This window comes from Carassius auratus, chromosome 22 (assembly GCF_003368295.1).
Source record: "Carassius auratus strain Wakin chromosome 22, ASM336829v1, whole genome shotgun sequence".
In the NCBI taxonomy this organism is placed as follows: Eukaryota; Metazoa; Chordata; class Actinopteri; order Cypriniformes; family Cyprinidae; genus Carassius; species Carassius auratus.
The window spans coordinates 11,288,848-11,311,248 of record NC_039264.1 but is presented as its reverse complement, the minus strand read 5'-3'; the positions used below and the strand labels follow the sequence as shown (position 1 = coordinate 11,311,248).

Below are 22,401 nucleotides of genomic sequence, written 5' to 3'. Positions count from 1 at the left end.
ATTATACCAAAATAAGTGGTCTTCTAGAGCAAAACAAAAGATTACATGTTGACTGTAATAAAGTGTATTTAAAAATAAAGATTTGTATAATTTCTGCCATGTTCCAGCTTCTAACATATAACGTAAGATTTACTGAGTAATATTGTGTGTATACCTTCATGCTTCCCTCAGTGAACGGAAAAGTTTTACACAATTTTATGTCTTTAACTGTGATGTTCCTTAACATTACACCAGTTAACACTTGAATGAAAATATAATGCCATACCAGAATATACAGTAATATAAGCTGACTTCTGATCTCATTAGTATTTAATGCTTTGTTTAGTGAACATGAGGCAGAGGTTTAAAGATCAGTAATGAGGTTTGATGTTGTCATGCAGGGTCTTATCAGTCCAATTACTGTACATCTCCATTGTTTCATCCTGCAGCATAAAACATTTGTTTTCTGGAAATAAATGGAAGATAAATATGGGACTGACATTTACTGGCATATTACTGATGTCAGTTGTCACAATGGGTGCCTCCCAACTCCCAGTAGAGCCTGCAGAGCTGAAATAACAGCTACTCTCATATTCCCATTCTATCAGAAATGAGGTCACTGTCACGATTTACTGTGACAAACACAAACAAATGCCTGCCTGCTCAAATACACTTTTACAAAACACAGTCTATCTATCTATCTATCTATCTATCTATCTATCTATCTATCTATCTATCCGTTCATCATTCATCCATTCCTTCATCCATCCATCCAAAACCCAACCCTGCATCTGTCATCCATCCAACCATCATCCATCACCCATCCAGACATCATCCATCCATACGTCCAACTATCCATCAATCCATCCATCCATTCACCCATCCTTACATCAATTATCCACCATCCATCCATCTAGCCATCCATCAATGCATCCATCATCCATTCATCTGACCATCAACAATTATTCCATCACCATCCATTCATCCATCCATCATCCAAGCCATCCATCCATTAATCAATCCATCCATCATCCCTCCATCCATCCATCATCCAAGCCATCCATCCATTAATCAAGACATCCATCATCCATCCACTCATCCATCATCCAACCATCCATTAATCCATCTATTCATCCATCCATTAATAATCCATCCATCCATCCATCATCCATCCATTCACCCATCCATCAATCATCCATCATCTGTCCATAATTCATCCATTCCCTCACCCATCCATCCAACATCCAACCCTCCATTAATCCATCTATCATCCATCCTTTCATCCATCAATACATGCATCATCCAACCATCCATCAATCCATCAATCATCCACCATCTATCCATCCAGCCATCATCAATGCATCCATCATTCATCCATCCATCTTCCAACATCACCAATTAATCCATCCATCCATCATCCATTCATCTATCAATCAATCCACCCATCATCCAACCATCCATCCAATCAAGCCATCATCATCCATCCATTCATCCATCAATACATCCACCACTCCAATTATCCATTAATCCATCCATCCATCATACATTCATTCACACACACATCCATCCATCATCCATCCATCATCCATCCAGACATTCATCAAGCCATCATCCATCCATCATCCAACCATTCATCAGTCCATCCATCATCCAACCATCTTTCAACCCATCCAACCATCCATCAATCAATCATCCATCCATCCATCCATCCATGCATCCCTCAATCTATCCGTCCGTCCATCCATCCATCCATCCATCCATCATAGCAAGCATGTCAAAGCAATCTTATATATTTATTTCTTTACATATTTGGCTATTATATTGTATATTCTGTATACATTAGAGTTTTTATCTTCTTAAATATAAAGCCAATCTCCTCACTATCTGTGCTGACACTGTCTGCTCTGTAGATTCAATATGTAACATAAATGTTGTATACAATAAACAACACTATAGATTAATGTTTAATTAAGCAATATTACATAAGCAGTAAACCATACTGTTGCAAGGATATATAGTTCAAATAAAATATAGATATAAAGTTAAAAAAATATAGATCACTGCTGAAAATGCATTTACTCATCTCCCTTGCACAAAAACAGATTCAGTATTCCTCAAAATAAAATAAAAAAACACAATGATCCATTATGTGTTTGATCCCATTTTATTACCCAAGGTCTTTGCTGCTGATATTCCATGATCCAATTCAACTAGTAATAAGCAAAAATGACTTTAGATAAAAATAACATTTGTGTGCATTTTTTTTTTTTTTTTTATTGCTGAAGAGTGAACTTTCTTCTCCTGCGTCCTATTCTTCATGTAATTCTATGGAAGCCCATTACTGCCGCTGAATAAAAAATAAAACAAGGTCATTGCGACTTTTTATTTCAAAATTCTTAAATTAAACACGCAATTGCGAGTTATAAAGTCAAAATTGCAAGTTATAAAGTAAGAACTGTGAATTATAAACTCACAATCGCGAGAAATATACTCAGAATTGCGACTTAGCAAGTCTGACTTTATGACTCGCAATTCTGAGAAATAAAGTCAGAATTGAGAGATATAAAGTCGCAATTCTGAGTATTTTTCTCACAATAGTGAGTACATGTCTCATAGTTCTGACATTTTTTCACAGAATTGCGAGTCATAAATTAGAGATATGAGCTCACAATTATGTTGTTTTATTAAGTGGTGGAAACAGGCTTCCATATAATCCAGAATGGAGGCACAGCTGATAGGTTTATTTGAGCTACTCCCTCTACTGTACAGAAATTAAGTTACATTTCCTTCAACCTGAGGCATTTTCATTACACTTCTGGTGTGAAGGGCTTTAAAAAATAACCTTTTTTTTTTTTTTTTTACTGTATATTAAAACAAACAAACTAGCAAGGCCAGCCTAGATGTGAAACATTACCACATATCGGTACAAAAGTAACGCAATATTGTAATGCATTACATACAGAATACAAAAATGTACAAATAAGATTGTAGCAATTCAAAATCGCCGTGCGATTGTGTTGTAAAGAGTCTAATAAATTCCCAGCACTATACAGACAAACAGAGTAGCACAAATAGATTCATGAAATCAAGTTCTATGCTACACCAGACAAATCCAAATATCTGTCAACAGCGCAGATGCTGCTTGACTGTTTTTCAGTATTTCTTTGAGCACACTTTCCTGTTTTTGTGTCGAGACTGCAAACAGTCACCGGTTTTCTGATGATGGGTTAAAAAAAGGCCTGCGTGCCCACGGCCTTGACATGAGTGCTGCTGACTGAGTGATTTCTGTTGTGTTTGGATGCTTGCACAACTCCTCAGGGAAAGATCCATGATCCAGAGCGTCTCCCTCCGAGGAAGAAAACCGCCACAGAACCAGCTCTGCTTTCTCCTTGATTTCTAATCTTATTTTAGCTGCTAAATACTTCAGCACACATCGAGGAGAAGATGACCTTTATGCTGGCATATCAAATGGCCATTCTTCAGAATAACCAGAGCTGGGCTTTTACCTTTCTTTGCCTCAAGGGAAGCTGCCAGCTCTCTGCGTGAAGCCCATCTGACTGCAGCCTCGCGTTTGTGAGAAGTAACTTCAGTGTCCTGAGGCAAACTGAGCTATTACTGCATTCATTAGCTCTGTTTTACCCGCAGGCTCTCTGGACTCATGGACTACCTTTATTCTCAAAGTTTTCTGTGTTTTGAAGTGTCTTTGTTTGTATCTGTAGTGCAACACAAGGATTGTCTCATTTATTAGGGTTATTTACCATACGCTGGTATAGAGAATAATTTAGTGTATATATTTCATGAGTCTGTGTGTTTCCTGGGAATTGAACCCATGACCTGTTAAGCTACATCAAGGCAATTGAGAAAAACAAATTACGCACTCCAATATGAATTAAAATGAGATTATGTTTACCAAGGGATAACGTAGGTGTTAGGTTGTTTTTAAAGGATCTGCATTCTGCAGCACATTAACTTTTTTCCTCATAGGTCTACTTATAATTTTAGTCGAGCTTTCTTGTAGCTGAACATTTGTAATTTAGTCTGACATGTCTCTCTGGGTTGTAGAACTAAACAGCCTATTTTCTGCTGTACCTTTAAAGATGGCATGAAATTGAAGTTGCAACCAGCTTCGGTGTTGTAATGTATTTCTGTTTTTCTGAAATGGTTTAAAATGCATTACAGCATTTTTTTTTTTTTTTTAAGTTTTTCTTTTTTTAGTTGCTCCAGTCTGAACTTTTAAATGCTACATTTAATTGTATATTTAATATATTTTGCAAAAGAAAAAAAAAAAACACAAATATCATAAGTGGGCTAAAATATTTTTAATTCTTAAACTTAAGAGTTTTAGTGTTATGCCATAGAAATAAAAGATGTATTTGTCACCCACAACATGCAGTTAAATGCTTATTTTGTCTCTGCACATAGAATAAAAATATATATTCTACAAGAAAAACATAAAAAACCATTTAAAATGTAAAAGTCATAACAGAAATTAATAGAAATTAACAAATCAAATTTCAAAATAAGTCGATAACTGGTGAAAAACTGTCATTAAACTTTGCACGTTTATAATTTAATGGTCAACAATTATAATTGATTTTAAAACAAACATTTTTGTCCAAGAAGCCAGTATTTTTCTCCATTCTGTCACTGAATTTGTTATTCTGAAAGCATATACATGTAAAAAGATCTGAGAATCTGAATGAGCCAAACCTTGTTTCTATAAAAGTGACCTTGAAAACAAATATGTTTTATATTCATCGCAGTCTCCAAATAACAACGAGGCACTTTTTAATGGAGCAGAAACTTAAAGTCAAGTAACTCAAGTTTGCCACATCAAAATAAAACCATCTTTGGATTTGTAAAGTATGAATAAGAAATGCATCTGAATTGTTGCATGCTTTAGCGGGATGAAACATCATACATACGTACATTACGAGAAAAAAACACCCTCAGTTTATCATAATTCATGACAGCTTTCCCACATATTTGCTTTGTCACAATTACTTCTGCGTAACAGCTTCTGGAAAGTGATAGTGATTAATTGCTGCTGTCTTTCCAGACGTGTCGGAGCATTACATTTACCTGGATTGACACCAGTTCTATAAGAAAACGTCTCCAAGTTAACCTGATTTGGATACACGAGTGGTGAATGAATGTTATCTCATTTGAATGTTCAGTTTAATGTTTCTTCTGAAAGGCAAGCGGTGTCATCCACGTTAACCCTTGAACGCCTGCCTCAGGTCTTTAGTGACCCAGGTAAAAAGGTCATTTAATGTCGAAAACTGTCTTAGAATTGTGAGTTTATCTTGCAATCCGACTTTATATCATGCAATTCCGACATTATAACCCTTAACGAGTTTATATCACCACAATTATGACTTTTTAACCTGTTAAATGTCACCCCGTCCCGTATACGGGACACCTACGTTGACTATACTATATTACAATCAAATCTAATCTAATCTTGACAAACTATATATCGTTGGAAAGGTCTAAGACTCCCAAATATATATTTTACCAATATTTTTTGTTAAAAATTATGTAGGAAAAGTAATAGATGAATTTATGACAAGAGTGCACCCTCAGAAATCTACATTACAAAAGGAGCTTTGACCTTTGTTTAAAAAAAAGACTTCCTCGTTGCCTTTTTCCCTATCACTTTTTAGAAATCATCAGAAGTTATATATCACTTGAAAACATAAAATCTCAAAATTCATCCTTCAAAACCCATTTTAAAATCAGACATTGCATTACCATGTAAATGGTACATCAAAATCATGTTACAAAATGTTTTCAGTCATGAATTATAAAAATTTATGTTTGTATCATGCACATTCATGTCTATCTTCAAAAACGTGAGTGACAATTAACAGGTTAACTTGCCATTGCATCTTTATATCACAATTTTGACTTTGTAACACAATTGCAAGTTTATATCTTGGAATTTGTAGATTTTTTTTTTTTTTGAATTGTGAGATAAATAGTAGCAATTAACTTTTACATTTTTTAATCAGTGGCGGAAATGGGCTTTCATAAATGTTTGTTTTCTAGTAATTTTTTTGGTTGTTTGTTTAAAAAAAGTAGTTTAATATGCATCCATATGTAAAAGTGAATATATGCTGTATATATTATATTGTTGTATTTTTAACTTCAGTAATGTCATTTCGACGTGAAACAGATTACTCATATAGAAGAAGTAAAAGTGTTTTCGAGTCTCTCACACCTCAAACAGAACATGCAGCTTCATAAAGACAGTTTTTACTACACATAATGCATTTGGTTTGATTGCCTGTAGGCACTCAGCTGAAAGAAAACCAGAGCAAGATGGGAAAATTGGTGACTTTGTAGAAAGAAATGACTTGTTCCTTTTTCATTTCAGGACAGATACGCACATTTATTCTTTGACTGTAACAGGAATAATGTGAGATCTGCACGATATTGAAAAATCTGTTCCATTGCTGCTTTCAATAAGGGGAAAGGAGAGCTTTTCATTTAATTTTAATGATGATCTGAACAGTGAACTCTACATCAACATGTATCACAAAAATAAAATGGCAGGCAAGTGCTTAAAGGCATTTGTCAAGAAATGGCAGGTTATTTAAAATGCTTCACAGCAAACCTCTCAACTTCCTCTGCTTCTCACACGTACAGTATGAATGTGGACACATGCTCAACAGGAAGGCTACATGAGTTATATAGATAAAACACACTGGAAAACAACTAAAGAACGCTAAACACACAGGGAGTGGAGACTGACAGTGTTTTATAGCCTATCCTGGTCATATTTCACCAACACGTACAGAACGAAATTAATAATGATTTTTTGGTTAAAGAAAATTAAGCCTATTTTGGACTTAATCATAATAATTAAGCACATTTCCCCCCAAACTGCCAGTACTGTGATGTGAAATTATTATTCTTTTTTTATTGTAAAGAATTTATACGAATTCAAGGTAGGGTGGTTTAAATTTATGGTTTTTAAATGTTTTGTTTGAACAAATGTAACAAAATGTTGTTAATGTAACAACAATTTACTGTATCAGAGTAATAAAAATTATCATATTTATCAATTTATCAATTGGGTGATAATGAGAATATTTAAAATAGTTTCATAATTCAGAGTAGAACAACCATCATAATGCTAATCACACTGCTTTGGGTTAGTAAGAAAGACATTTTTATCATTTTTTGTTTCTTGTTTTTGTATTGTGGGAGTAAGATTTTTGTTGTTGTTGTTGTTGTTGTTGTTTTTTGCTATGGTAATGAGGATTCGATTTTTCTTCCTTCATTACAAAAATAAAAATGTGATTTTCTTAACTTCAAAATGCATTATAGTAATGTTAGTAGTATTCTTTCCTGCATTATGGTGATGAGAATAATTTTTCCTGATATTATACTAATGATAATTAGATTTTTTTATTGTATTTTTCTTGTAATATGTGAATAAGATTATTTCTTCAATTTATATAATGTTAATTTGGGGAATTGTGCTAAATTTTTACAGCGCAAATGTTTTAACGTAGTAATATGCTTTCATGATGAAAAATATGATTTTCATATTTTCTTAAAATTTTAGTGTGAAATATGCCCTGAATATGTTAGTGACAGAATCCATGAGATTCACCAAAAGCCAGTAACTATTTAGGACCAGACTGTAGTGCAGATTTCATATATATGTATAATATTATTCAACAGTATAAAGTTTAAGGTCAACGCGAAATACATGCTTATTACTTTTGACGATGTATATAAATATGTTTGTTAATAATTCCCCTTCTCTCTGTCTTCCTGGTACATCTATTTTTATGATTAACTGGTTGCTAGAGAAGCATAATGTGTCCCATCACAAGAAATAAATTAAAAACATTTGCAACATTGTCCCCCACATAAACCCCCACACACTTTAACACTGGTTTTAGCAGGCAATACAACAGATTCTAGCAAATTCTCCAAAGCCCCTCTGGCCACATTTGTGCTGGCTGTACATTTCGCACAGTTGGTATCTGCCACTAAACACCGTTCACTCTTAGTGTTCACTGCTTTAAACTGCCATTGTTTTCAGATCTTTGTTCTGTCTCATGTGACCTTCTTTGACACAGGCGTACTCACTCTCACAATAAATATTCATACAGCCATAAATATTACATGCCAGTCAAGTCTCCAGCACATCCAAGCGCGGTCTGAAGTGTTTCAGAGCACAACCAAACACAATAGCTCTTTGTTCTGTGGCTCTTCACATTGCACTACCATTTATTTGCACCATATCTAGACACGTATTACATCATTAATTATTTTAAATGTAATATAACTGATTTTCATTTGTCTAATCTCATTCACATTATCAATATATTATCACTGCTTTTGTTTTTAGCCCATATTGGCTGTAATTAACTTAAGCTTATATGTAGCATACAACTGTGCCGACATGCACAAATTTGACCAAATCTAATAAAGGGGCGGGCCTTTGTTTCTTATATTTACTGTAGACCTGGACACTACATTTATTACATGACATTTACAGCACAAGAATGGAATAGTTCACTCAAATCTGTCAGTTACTCACCGTCATGTCATTTCACTTTCAGTCTGTTCCCGACATAAAACTACAGTAAATGAATGAGTCGCATCGACTACATTTATGATGATTTATGGTACATTTATGACGCTTTTTAGTCCATTTCATTTCACAGCTTGAAAGCCTTTGATGTTTTCACTGAATGGAAAAACAAAGCAGTGTGAACATTTTCTATAGTAGCAGACGGTTCGGAATGACATTGTGTAAATGATGAAAAAATACAAATGTTCATTGTTGTGTGATTCCTGTTATCAACCATGTGAGAGTATGAGAGCTCGATTGTCCTTGGGAAACTCAGTAGCATTTGAGACTCTACTTAATTCGTATAATGCTAAATAAAAGAGTATTTGTCATGATGGCGAAAAACCATTACGAGACGTTTAGGACTGATAAGCATGAAGATAACGACACAGACTTGATATGTTCACTATGTCTGAGTACACACACACTTTTGACCTCAAACATGAATTCAGTGCATATACAGTAGAAACAAGTAGCATTTGTAAAACTGTACACATTTTGTTGATTGTTCATGCTGGCAGAGGCATTGCATTTCTTCAGTTGGAATATTTGATTTATATCACACACTCACACATACAGCACGCACAAACATGTAAACACTTTCCTGGACTGAATGTTAATGAGGACGTTTGGCTACCAAAGATGAGTCTCCCGGATCTCTGAGATAATGTTACTGGCTTTCTTGAGCGCCTAAAGGAGAAGACATAGAGAGCAGAATTAGTAACATAAAGCAAAAATTAGTGCAACCTACTCGTGAATCATGATTTCTGCATGAAGCCTTTCAGTCACACTTTAGTTTAGGGACCAGTTCTCATTATTAACTATTAACTATGACTTTTTCCTCAATAAACTCCTAATTTACTGCTTATTCATAGTTAGTATAGTAGTTGTTAAGTGTAGATATGGGGTAGTCTAATAACTACTAATAGCCTAATAACTACTTATTTAATTAATAGTCTAATAAGTACAAATGAACAGCCAATATGTTAGTAATATGCTTGCTAATAAGCAACTATTTAAAAGTGAGAATTGGTCCTTAAAATAAAGTGTTATACTTTCGTATGCAATTTTTACACAAACACAAAGTTAGTGTAGTGTATGAGACGCATTGTCTGCTAAAATAGCTTCATTATAGAGATATATTTTTATTAGCTTTCTAACTACTTGTGTACAAATTATTTAAATACTTTAAAATATGGTCCATTAATTATGAGAAGCTTGTAGCCTGACAATTTCAAAGAAGCTCCCCAACACTGACAGTCCATATGGTTGAATGTTTGTTGAAGACATACTGTGCACACACAGAACACATTACTGTGCCCAAAGACAGCCAGATGTAGCATAAGAGAAAAGAATTAGATGATGTACATTAGCTGACATTAGATGATGATGTGGCGTTAGCTATAGTGTGTCAGAACGCCGACCACAAAACCAACTATCCAGTGCTAAAGTAGTTGGAATACTTTAGGGTGCTTTCACACTTGGTTCACTTGCCTGGTCCGAACCCGAGTTCTGTTGCTCCCCCCTCCCCCTGCCCCCGCTGGACTGTGTTCATATTATGATATTTGAGTCCGAACCGCGGTTCGCTTGCATCATCAAGCCAGCAGCTGTTTACCCCGTTGCTTGGTAACGACAGCGCAGGAGAAGGCGGCAAATGCATAACATTACTCTCTGCAATTTTATGTATTACGTTTTTGAACTATTCGTTTTGTTGATAAAGCTTCGGTACATAACGACACTTGCGTCTGTCTTACGAATTTACTGAAAATGCTCTAAAGAACGTTGAAGAACATAAATGAGATGTACAGCTCTCTGCTTGCAGCGCGTCAGTCACGCTCATCAGGAAAGTGAGTGAAACACACACACAAACACACATTTTCATCAAATAATTTGTCATTAAAAGCGGTTCACTTCTGCGATTTGGTACGATTGCATTCACATGAGCAGAGTTCACATGAAGTGTACCCCAGACCACCGTTTTTAAGTGGACTCAGGTACATCCGAGTACAGAAGCCAGCGTTCACATCATCCAAACGAACTAAGTTTTCTGACGTCAATCGACCCCGGGTGCGCACCAAAAGTGCTAGTGTGAAAGCACCCTTAAACTTGCCATGGTATATGAAACTGCCTCGATGTGTATGGCTGCTGAGGCGGTGCTTTAGATGGGATGGATTTAAAGACAACTTTTACAAGAGTACAAATGGCCTAGCGACTAAAGCACAGCAGACTCTCAGCATGTGAACTGAAACACTGCTGCTAAACATTTTAAATCACAAGTAGTTGTACTTGTTGTCCATTTGGAGCCACTGAAACATAAAACTAGATGACTAGCTTTTAAAACTATTGAATAATTCTTTAAAATGACTAATTATACTTGAACTACAGCAAAGGTGTTATATTTGATCAATATTCATGAGCAATTTTGTTTGAATATATCATTGTATGAAATGTATAAGAACATCTGAGAATCCACATACTAATCGGCTAACAAAACGACATCAATATTAATCTAGAATGTTTTCCAGCAAAATACATAGATATTCCTGACATGAATTTTCGCTCCTAGATGAAATTCTTTTGTATTTCATGCAGCAGTGGTTTCTCAATAGACATGCATATTCATGTTTACCAACAAAAAAAGTCCCAAAAGTGATTGTGAGTATATGTGTGTCAGACACAAGACGGGAACACAGAGGTAGGTGAATGTGTAGCAGTATTTATTGTGACAGAGGTTTCACACAGGTGAAGCAACAGGAATAGTCTTGACACGAAGAAGGTTGGAACTTAGCTCTGGTTGTGATGGAAGTAGATGACAGAATCGGAAGGTGGCACAGAGGAACTGACGAGGAAGGAACAATGGGTATCCAGGGCAACAACAATGGTAGCGAGGGTTCAGGTAAGTACATATGGGTCAATGCTAGATCAGACGAGGAGTGAGGGGAAGTGATAGTCCTTATATGAGAGCCTGGTAATGATGGACAGGTGCTCAGAATTCTGGTGATTGTGAACGAGTAGGCATGGCATGTGGAGAGGGTGTAGGCTGTGACTCCATGACAGTACCCCCTCCTTCACGGGCAGCTCCCGACGGCAGGACGGGATGTTGACGACGGTGTCTGCCACGACCCCGAGGAGCTGGACGATCTGGGAGTTCCTGATGGAATTGCGTAAGTAGAGCAGGGTCCAGGATGTCGTTGCGGTTCACCCAGCATTGTTCCTCGGGGCCGTAGTCTTCCCAGTCCACGAGGTATTCCAGCTGTGGACCCCATAGTCTGGAGTCGAGGATGGCCTGTACCCAGTAGATGTTTTGAGTCTCATCGATGGCAGGAAGAGGAGGTACCACATCATCACCAGACTCTGTGGAGAGAGGAGATAAAGGGTCAGTGTGAGGTTTCATTAATGAGACATGGAATGAAGGTTGGATACAGTAGTGAGCAGGGAGGTTAAGTCTGTAGGTTACTTCTTTCAGTTGCCTCTCGATGGTAAATGGACCAATATACTGGGGACTCAGCTTACGGCAAGGCAGCCAGAGACGGATGTCCCGAGTGGATAGCCAAACCTTCTGGCCAGGCTGGTATTGTGGAGTGGGACCTCTTCGGGCATCGGCTTGTTCCTTATGACTCCGGACTGCCTGTTGGAGATGCACGTGAGCCGAGTCCCAGACCCTCTCACTTTGCTGGAACCAGTTGTTGACAGCTGGAACCTCGGAGGGTTCACCTGACCAGGGGAAGAGGGGTGGCTGATAGCCCAGGACACATTGAAATGGGGTGAGCCCAGTGGTGGTTTGACGGAGTGAATTTTGTGCGTATTCAGCCAAGGGTAGATATTGGCACCAGCTGTCCTGGTTCTGGTAGCAATACAGTCTCAGGAATCTCCAGACTTCCTGGATCTTACGCTCAGTCTGGCCATTGGTTTGAGGATGGTATCCGGAGGAGAGACCAATGGACACCCCTAGGAGACAGAAGAAGGCGTTCCAGATGCGATGAATTGGGGACCTCTATTCGAGACAATGTCGTCTGGGAGTCCAAAGTGGCAGAAAACTTGATGGAAGAGTGCTTCTGCCGTCTGTAGCGCAGGAGGTAGACCCTTGAGGGGAATAGTTTCCAAGATTTAGAGAATCGATCAACCACGGCCAGGACGCTTGTGTAACCTTGGGATGGAGGAAGATCGGTCATAAAGTCTACTCCAATGTGCGTCCAGGGTTGCTCGGGATGGGCAGAGGCACAAGTTTCCCTTCTGGTAGCTTCCTAGGGGTGTCAGCAACGGCAGAGACTGAGCATCCTTGCACATATCGATAGATGTCCCGAGACATGGAGGGCCACCAGTAGCGCTGTTTCAGGAGCGAGAGGGTCCTTCTCCTGGCTGGAACTCCAGAGCCCGGGGATGTATGAGTTAAGTCCAAGAAGGGCTGGCGATGGGTTGGGGGAATGTAGAGACGCCCCTCTGGACCTCCCAGCGGAGCTGGGTTTTGTAGATTCTCATTAGTAATCTGTTGATTGATGGTCCCCTGAATCGGGTTAATAAGCACGGCTGGAGGGAGAATGGGTTCAGGAACGGATGGTTCAGGATCAGCTTGGTAAAGGCGAGAAAGGGCATCCGCTCTACAGTTCTTGTCACCTGATCTATAGGTGACCTGGAAATTAAATCGGGTGAAAAAGAGAGCCCATCGGGCCTGGCAATGATTCAAGTGTTTGGCTTCTCTGAGATACTCAAGATTGCGATAATCTGTAATGACTTGGAAAGGTTGCTTGGCTCCCTCTAGCCAGTGTTTCCATTCCTCGAGAGCTGATTTTATGGCTAGGAGCTCCCGGTTTCCCAAGTCGTAATTCTGCTCCGCCTGGGATACATTTTTTGAATAGAAGGCACATGGATGGAGCCGCTGAGAGAGGACCGCTCTGATCCCGGTTGCTGAGGCATCAACCTCCACTATGAAGGGCAGATCTGGATTGGGGTGAACCAGGACCGGAGCCGATAGGAAGTCCTGTTGCAGTAGGGAGAAGGTTTCTCGAGCAGGTGTTGTCCATGAGAGAGACTTGGGCCGGTTCTTTAGCATAGAAGTGAGAGGAGCACTAAGCATACTGTACTGGTTATGAAGCGTCGGTAGAAATTGGCAAATCCCAAGAAGCGTTGAAGTTTTTTCACGGTGTTGGGTAATGGCCACTGCTGGATGGTTTCCACCTTCCTCTGGTCCATCTTGATACCATGTTGGTTGATGATGTAGCCTAAGAATTGCACGGTGGAGGTATGGAACTCACATTTCTCTAATTTTAGAAACAGTAGATGTTCTCATAGTTTTTGAAGGATTTGGAGTACATGTTTCTCATGTTCTTTCAGGTAAACGTGTAGCCAACCGCTTGCTGAATACATCCTGGAACGCCCGGTATGCTGGTGGGATTTCCATTATCACATTAGTCGCCGGGCTCTCCACAGAGGTGGACAGGACAGGAAGATGATCAGGAGTTGCGGGAGATTTCGGGTGGGGCTTTCTTGGGCGATTAATACACTTCTCAAAACTTTCATCATTCCATTCGAGAATCTCACCGGTTGCCCATTGGATATGTGGCTGGGGGCGTTTAACCAGGGGCGTCCCAGGATGATGTCCGCTGTTGACTCCTCCAGCACCATGAAAGTGATTTCTTCCATATGAAGGCTGCCAACGCGGAGGAATAGTGTGAGGGAAAAACGGTGGACACGACCTCTACCCAGCGGCTTTCCTTGGATGGTGAGTATTATCAGGTCGACTGGGCATTTCTTCTGACGAACATTTAATTCTTGGAGGATTTGGGTGCTAATGAAGTTCCCAGCCGACCCAGAATCAATGAGGGCTTGCGCTGAAATGAGAATTACCGACATGGACCAGAGTCTTAATGAGTTGAGAGGTTTGAGGTGGAAATTGGAGTGTAATCATCGCTGGGTGTGGAGGTCGGACCGGGCAGTTGGAAATCACACGTCCGTCTCCCGCACAATAAAGACACAGGCAATTATTCATCCGTCGAAGACGCTAAGCATTGGTCAGATGGTTAGAATCAACCTGCAGTGGTTCATGTGCTGGGGTGGCGACAGATGTTGAAGCAGGCAGAGGATTGACAGCGGGAGTAATCATGTGGGAGGCATATAAATGTTGTGACACTCTGATAGTCTTCTGAATAAGATTCTCAAGTCCCATGGTATTGTCGTAGACGACTATTAGCTGCTGAACCTCCCTTCGCAGACCATGACAAAAAGCAGTTATCAAAGCAGTTTCGTTCCAACCACTCGTTGAAGCCAGAGTGCGAAATCGGAGAGCATACATGCTGACGGACTCCTCTCCTTGATGAATATGATATAACTGATCATGGACGGACAGTTCAGTGGTATGATGACCAAAAACATCTTTCATGTGAGCAAAGAAGGTGGAAAGTGAAGTCGTTACCGGAGTATTTGTTTTCCCAGAGGGGTTGAGCCCATTGTAGTGCACGTCCAGAGAGAAGCAAGATGAGGAATGCAACGCGACCGCGTTCATTCTGGAACAGGTGAGTGTTGGCCTCGATGTAGAGCGAGCACTGAAGGAAAAACCTGCTGCAATCCTCCGCCGCGCCGCTGTATGTTGCTGGTCGGGCGCGGGACTGGCAGAGGCAGCTGACAAAGTAGTCATTGTTGTAGGTGGCCGCTGGAGTGCTTGCTGTACGGACGTGATGATCTCGGGAGAAACATGGGTTAGGCTCGTCGTGGGTTGTGGTAGTGAGGACCGTACAGCGTGAACCAGTGCAGCAAATGGATCCACGGTGCGGTCCCCGCCTGTGTCCAGAGAGCTCTGCATAAGGTCTGATCTTCTGTCAGACACAAGACGGGAACACAGAGGTAGGTGAACGTGTAGCAGTATTTATTGTGACAGAGGTTTTAGACACAGTTGAACAAACAGGAATCGTCTTGACATGAAGAAGGTTGGAACTTAGCTCTGGTTGTGATGGAAGTAGATGACAGAATCGGAAGGCGGCACAGAGGAACTGACGAGGAAGGAACAACGGGTATCCAGGGGAACAACAATGGTAGCGATGGTTCAGGTAAGTACATATGGGTCAATGCTAGATCAGACGAGGAGTGAGGGGAAGTGATAGTCCTTATATAAGAGCCTGGTGATGATGGACAGGTGCTCAGAATTCTGGTGATTGTGAACGAGTAGGCGTGGCATGTGGAGAGGGTGTAGGTTTTGACTCTGAAATATTTTTGAGAAATGTAACATGTAAAAAAAGGAAAGAAAAAAAGCGTAATCAGCTGTAAAGCCTCTGCAGATACGCAAGCCAAAATGACTACACACAAAAAAAAAAACTTTTTAAAAATTGTTATATCTTAATAAAAAATAAATGAATAATGATTAATGTTCATTTTGATATTCTTGGCTATAAAAGTCCTACCTTGCACACCTTATCGGCCGATACTGATATTTGAAAAAATTTACATATCGTCCGAAATCTCGGCCTTGGCGATACTTGTTGACCACTAATCTTGAGTTAATTTCGTTGTTTTTCCAATAAAATAATGAGTTTCTCAGCCGCAACTTCGAAAAGCCCTGGAGAAACCAAGGCAGAACATCGTATAACACCAGTTTTTTTTTTTTTTACGGTCCATTAAAGTGTTTTGCATTTTAATTGCTCCCTGGGTGCTGGAAAAAATAGCTGCCCACTGCTCCAGGTGTGTGTTCACGGTCTGTGTGTGTTTTTCCCTACACACTGCTGTGTGTATGCACTTGGATGGGTTAAATGCAGAGCACCAATTCCGAGTATGAGATACCATATTTGGCAAATGTCACGACTTTCATTAATTACGGTGTAGACAAACAAATTAGATAGATCGCAATCTACCAAACAGCTCCATATAACAAAGCACTGCAAAGACTGGATACCTTGGCAGCAATACGTAATTTTGAATAACCGCTAAAGATTTTTTTTTATTGCAGATTATTCACCAGACTGTCACTTAGTTGGACATGTGTGGACTGAAATGCTGTAGCTAGCATTATCATTCATAAAAACATTAAGCTATAGCCTACTAATAGTTCACAATTAAATCAATTACATTTTCTTGTAACCCGATAAAATCAATCCATGGTGATAAATGTCATTAAAGAGGTTTAATCCACAAGCATTCTAAACATTATTCCTGCTTGCTGGCTTTCACATCAATCCACAACTCGTTCTTTTAGTTTAGGCTATATTTAATACAAGTTATATAAAAGCAATATGCTATGTCTAGCATTCTTCTATGTTAATAAGCATAGCAAATAAATTGGTTTACAAGGTATCCACTAGCATGTTTACCGTTTAGTCTGCTTGTTACATTCCAAAAAAATAATACAGTTAGATTACTATATGCAATTGCCTATACGAGGCTACTATCACTAGATTTTGTATAGGTGTTACTATAACGATTTTTGTAAATGGTGATCAGCAACCAAATATTGTTAGCGTGGAAGTTACTGCCTTTTGCCTTGCTGTGACTTCTCACATTCTGCAAACAACGCAAAGGCAGAGTAGATTATCTTCAAAATAGGGGTAAAAATTTTGAGCTCACAATTTTTTTTATATAGATAATGTTCATTATTAAAACATATAATTGTTAAATTTCCAGTGTCCTACCTAAAAAACCTTTTTCCAAAAAAAGTATATATTTTTTCCTCAGTTTCACACTCTTGCGAGTTAACGTATTTTGCTTTTGTAGGGCAGAACTTTGAGGATGGTGAATTGTTTTATAACTCATCAAGTTCTGCATAATTAAGGGAGTGGCCACTTGAGTGACAGGCTGATTGCCTCTATGGTCACCGCCGTTGAGCTAGGTGGGCATGTCTTCAGCCTCTTAGCCCCATTTTCTATTATCTGGGAGTGACTCACGGTGACGCGCTGCCAAGATAGTGACGTCCCACTCTGCCCACTTTGAGCTTCAAACATGCTCTCCAGAATCCTACAGGTGACATCACGGATACTAGGTCCATGTTTTTTATACAGTCTATGGTGTGAATGCATCTAAATACCACTTCAGATGCAGAATCTCTGCCACCTCAACAAATTTTGTTGATACTGATTTCATTTGATTGGTAAAAGCCCTATAGTGTCTTACTGTTTAAATGTATTGATTTAATTTAAGAATTTGACACAAAAGACTAAGCATACATTTAATTAGGTTAGGGAAAAAATATAAAGTATAAAAAGAAAAATCTATTTAAACCTATTGGAAAAGTTCATTTCTGTTACTCTAAACTATTAAACAAATCACCGCACAGAATATAAAGAACATCAAAAGCTTTGGAAATCAGCTGTCCACTGCAGTCCTAAACCAGCCAAAGTACCAGCACGATAACACGCTCAGCAAAATATCATCTAATTATCGTAACTGACAAAATTACAGAAAGTATCGAGATTTTATATATATATATATATATTATTTTGTCATTATTGCACACCCCTAATTTTTTTTAAATGTTTCATTATCTGGGTCTAAATTGACCCCAATGCATTAAGAGGTTTAAATGTCCTTTAAACACACACAGCCGTACCTCCAGCATCTGTGCAACCTCTGTGCGCTGCTGTGCAGTTTCCTGAGACTCGATGAGTAGCTCCTGCAGCAGACGCTGTTTGTAGAGCTGACCCACTAGCTCACTCTGCAAATGCTCTTTCACAAAGTTCACCAGGAAGTGCATCACCGTCTTTGGCACACTATAAAAAGCAGAACAAAATCCCATCAGATGTGAAGTCCAGTTATTTGGCTCCTATGGAGAGGCACTATGAATCTGACCTGTCCTGGATGATCTTGCGCACGATCAGGAAGTAGCACTTGATGAGCCGCTGGATGACCTCACAGTCCCTCTGCTCTCGAGTGCTCAGCTTGCGGGACACTGGCACGGCCTACAGAAACATTTACAAAAGTTGTTTTCTTTTGAATGTGCAGGTATTGTTGACTTCTGCAGTTATGAGATAGCAAAGACGTACCGTGTCCAGCAGGTTGATGGCTTTATTGGGACTCCCAAACCCCAGCACAGGGCCTTTCTCCTCTGAAGGCATCTTCTCATTCTTCCATAGCTTACCTCCATCCCCAGCCTCCGCCTGCGAAAGAGATGATAAAACAAAAACTACTCCCATTTGGATTCGGAGAGAATGAGAGAGAGAGAGAGAGAGAGAGTTTCAGTACCTGCTGGCTGTTGACAGATGCAGACACTTGGGCAGCGTCTGTGAAATCAGGATGCTTGGTGTTTATATAGGCCAACTCAATTGCAACTAGATTATGAACCTGAGAAGAAGAAACATGAGATAACACGATGACATGTTTTCAGAATTAGCCAAAAGTGTGCTCTGGATGTGTTGTGCACTCAGGATCTTTGATGTATGATATGTGTTGTGTGCGTTTGGGATGAAGCAAATAAAAATTCTGTCCGATAATAGTAAGACTATCAGTATCGATAATTATTTTAATGTTACCACCAATATCGATAAATTAGACAATATTACATAATACAAATAATAATAATAAAACACCAAAAATTTAATGTTATGTGATTTTCGAATATTTGAAATCAGATTTTTGGTGATTTCGAGTTGGTCAGTGAAAAATTTGCCAAAATGACAGCACTTTAAAATAGATGTTCATTTTTATTATGATTTCATGAAAATTATAATTAATGGTGTTTTTAAAGATTACTTGTCAGTGAGTATTGGATGAAGTCAAAATTTAATTAAATGTAACAATAGGGGAAATGAGCATGCACAATTACATACCCAATACTAACAAGATACCAATAAATGAAAAATACTAATAATACTGGGTGATATCAATAAGCCGATAATTATTGTAATGTTACTACTGATAACCAAAATCCAATAAATGGTCGATATTAACATTATACATTCATTTATCTTAATACATTTAGAGTACAACCCTAAAAATCAGTTAGGACGTGGTCTCATTCACCATTGTTTGGTGAATTTTTCGAATTTTTGAATTCAATTTTTGGTGAAATTAAGTTATTTCAATAGAAATCCATGCAATCAGAGTGAATTATTTCTCCACACAGATTAGTGTTTTCACCTCAGTTTTAACTCAAAATGTGAATTTAGGCATCACAACATTAAAATGCATTGTGTGAAAAATGCATATTTATTTTATTATGATTTGCTAAAGATTGTAAAAAATGTACTGTACAAATAAGGAGCATACACAATATCCAAACATATCCAATACTAACCCTGATAACAATTAATGCATACAGTATATATGAATGTAAAGACAATTCAGATGTCTAAATACAGATCTGTGCATTAGGTATTGCATTGTAAAACTTAACAACACTTGGACATAATTTGACTACATTATGATTGAATAAAGGCATTTATGTGTCTTGAACTCAGAAACTGTTAAAACACTGATTGTTTAACTTCAAATTGGAGAACTCTGACCACTCATTTCATATTTTAATTAATATATGTTATTATACAGTCTGGTCTTTTATCATTTTGATGTAACTACTGTTTTATAAAAGATTGCTTTCATTACAAGAAAAGCCCTCGGGCAAGTGTAAGTGTCTGGTGTGATTCTGTGCAGCTACAGGCATGTGTTCCTACCATCTCATTGGTAATGGGCAGGCGTTTCCTGAGTAAGCTGGTAACAACCTCCACTATTGAGTCATGCAGTTTGGGAAACCGCAAAAGCTCCTTCAGACATAAACAAACACACATACATATGGTAGGTTAGCTGTCAATTATTAAAAGCAATTTTACACTTCCTGTGTGAAAGAGTGAAAGCATAATATTCACCTAACGCACTTCCAAGTATTATGAGCATCAAATCTGTTCCCCGTGTTCCCTCCAGCACTCATTCTGAAGTTACATTTATGTATATAATAGAGGAAACCGAATTTTTTTTAAATGTAAAACAAATGTACACAGTGAAGGAAGGCAGCAGGACAGAGAAGATAAGAGCAGAATGAGGAGCAGAATCCTAATGCAGGCTGTTCTGAGTCTGTGTGTGTCAATCTGTTGTGCCTGTAAAAAGCTTTCACTCTCCTCTTCACAGAAATGGGAAACTTGCTTGTTTGAAATAGCAGAGTTTGATGTACTATGCAGATTTGTTTCTCACAATCACACAGCTTTTCACTTCACATGACATTAACTGATGGACTGCAGTGGTGTGGGTTACTTATGATGTTTTAATTAGCTGTTTGGACTCTTATTCTGATGGCACCCATTGACTGCAGAGCATCCGTTGGCGAGCAAGTGATGTAACGCTACCTTTCTCCAAATCTGTTCCCATGAAGAAGCAAACTCACCTACATCTTGGATGGACTGAAGGGGAATCCATTTGGAAGAATTTTAACTTTTTTTTGAGTGAACTTCTCCTCTAACATCTAACTACACAAGTTCCAATACAAGCATGCCCGTTCTGCATCAAATATTAATAATCAGTGAAGCACCTGTGTGCTGTAGGCAGAGCAGTGCTGGATGATTCTCTGAAGCTCCTCGTGTACGAGCTCCACACAGCGCAGGCTGGGCTGCTCCAGTCTCTTGATCTGTTTCTTCACCAGCAGCTCAAAACTGATCTCAGGAACAAACAGCGCAGGCCGAGGACCCTACATCCATCACAACAGCCAAATACAATCAACCCACATTCTGTCTGCATCTGTTATACAAGTGTTATAGTGGGTCCACAAATTCTGACCAATGATTTTTCCATTGCTTTTATGATTGCACTCATGGAGAAAAACTTGGACCAGTAGAAATATGTTAGACATTATATATATACATATATAGAGAGAGAGAGAGAGAGAGAGAGAGAGAGAGAGAGAGAGAGAGAGAGAAAGTGAGAGAGAGTGAGAGAGAGAGTACCAGTCAAAAGAATAATTAATAGGAGATGCACATCAATTATCGGCTGATATTTATAGTGCACCCCTAAAAATTAAAGGGTTAGTTCACCCAAAAAGGAAAATGATGTAATTAATAACTCACCCTCATGTCGTTCCAAACCCATAAGACCTCCATTCATCTTCAGAACACAGTTTAAGATATTTTAGATTTAGTCCGAGAGCTCTCAGTCCCTCCATTGAAGCTGTGTGTACGGTCTACTGTCTATGTCCAGAAAGGTAAGAAAAACATCATCAAAGTAGTACGTGACATCAGAGGGTCACTTTTGTAGAAGCATCGAAAATACATTTTGGTCAAAAAAAAACAAAAAAAAAACGACAACTTTATTTAGCATTGTCTTCTCTTCCGTGTCTGTTGTGAGCGCGTTCACTTCATGGTATGATATCCGGTTCGCGAACGAATCATTCGATGTAACCGGATCTTCTTGAACCAGTTCACCAAATCGAACTGGATCGTTTGAAACGGTTCATGTCTCCAATACACATTAATCCACAAATGACTTAAGCTGTTAACTTTTTTAACATGACTACCACTCTCTCGGAGTTAAAACAAACCAATATCCCGGAGTAATTAATGTACTCAAACAGCACACTGACTGAACTGCTGTGAAGTGGATTAATGGTTATTGGAGACGAGAACCGTTTCAAACGATTCAGTTCGATTTGGTGAACTGTTTCAAGAAGATCCGGTTACATCGAGTGATTCGTTCGCGAATCGGATATCACAGTGAACGCACTCACAACTGACACGGAAGAGAAGACAATGCTAAATAAAGTTGTCGTTTTTTTTTTTTTTGTCATAGTTTTTGCTATTTTTGGACCAAAATGTATTTGCGATGCTTCAACAAATTCTAACTGACCCTCTGATGTCACATGTACTACTTTGATGATGTTTTTCTTACCTTTCTGGACATGGACAGTAGACCGTACACACAGCTTCAATGGA

General features: G+C 38.7%; 1 protein-coding gene across 4 annotated transcripts in view; it reads right to left on the bottom strand.

Moving 5' to 3' along the window:
- Nucleotides 1-6,447: 6,447 nt before the first annotated feature.
- The window catches only part of LOC113039687 (dynamin-1-like protein), a 39,328-nt gene continuing 23,374 nt past the window's right edge, over nucleotides 6,448-22,401 (bottom strand). For 2 of the 4 annotated variants that reach the window (XM_026197704.1, XM_026197705.1), the window contains 7 exons: nucleotides 21,009-21,164; nucleotides 20,161-20,250; nucleotides 18,734-18,832; nucleotides 18,535-18,648; nucleotides 18,341-18,450; nucleotides 18,102-18,261; nucleotides 6,448-9,265 (listed from right to left, as the gene is read on the bottom strand). In XM_026197704.1, the coding sequence (XP_026053489.1) occupies nucleotides 9,209-9,265; nucleotides 18,102-18,261; nucleotides 18,341-18,450; nucleotides 18,535-18,648; nucleotides 18,734-18,832; nucleotides 20,161-20,250; nucleotides 21,009-21,164 (786 nt within the window). In that variant the 3' untranslated portion in view covers nucleotides 6,448-9,208. Of the gene's footprint in view, nucleotides 9,266-10,939; nucleotides 11,930-18,101; nucleotides 18,262-18,340; nucleotides 18,451-18,534; nucleotides 18,649-18,733; nucleotides 18,833-20,160; nucleotides 20,251-21,008; nucleotides 21,165-22,401 lie in introns of those variants that run through there. The other 2 variants (XM_026197703.1, XM_026197702.1) reach the window with 2 other exon arrangements.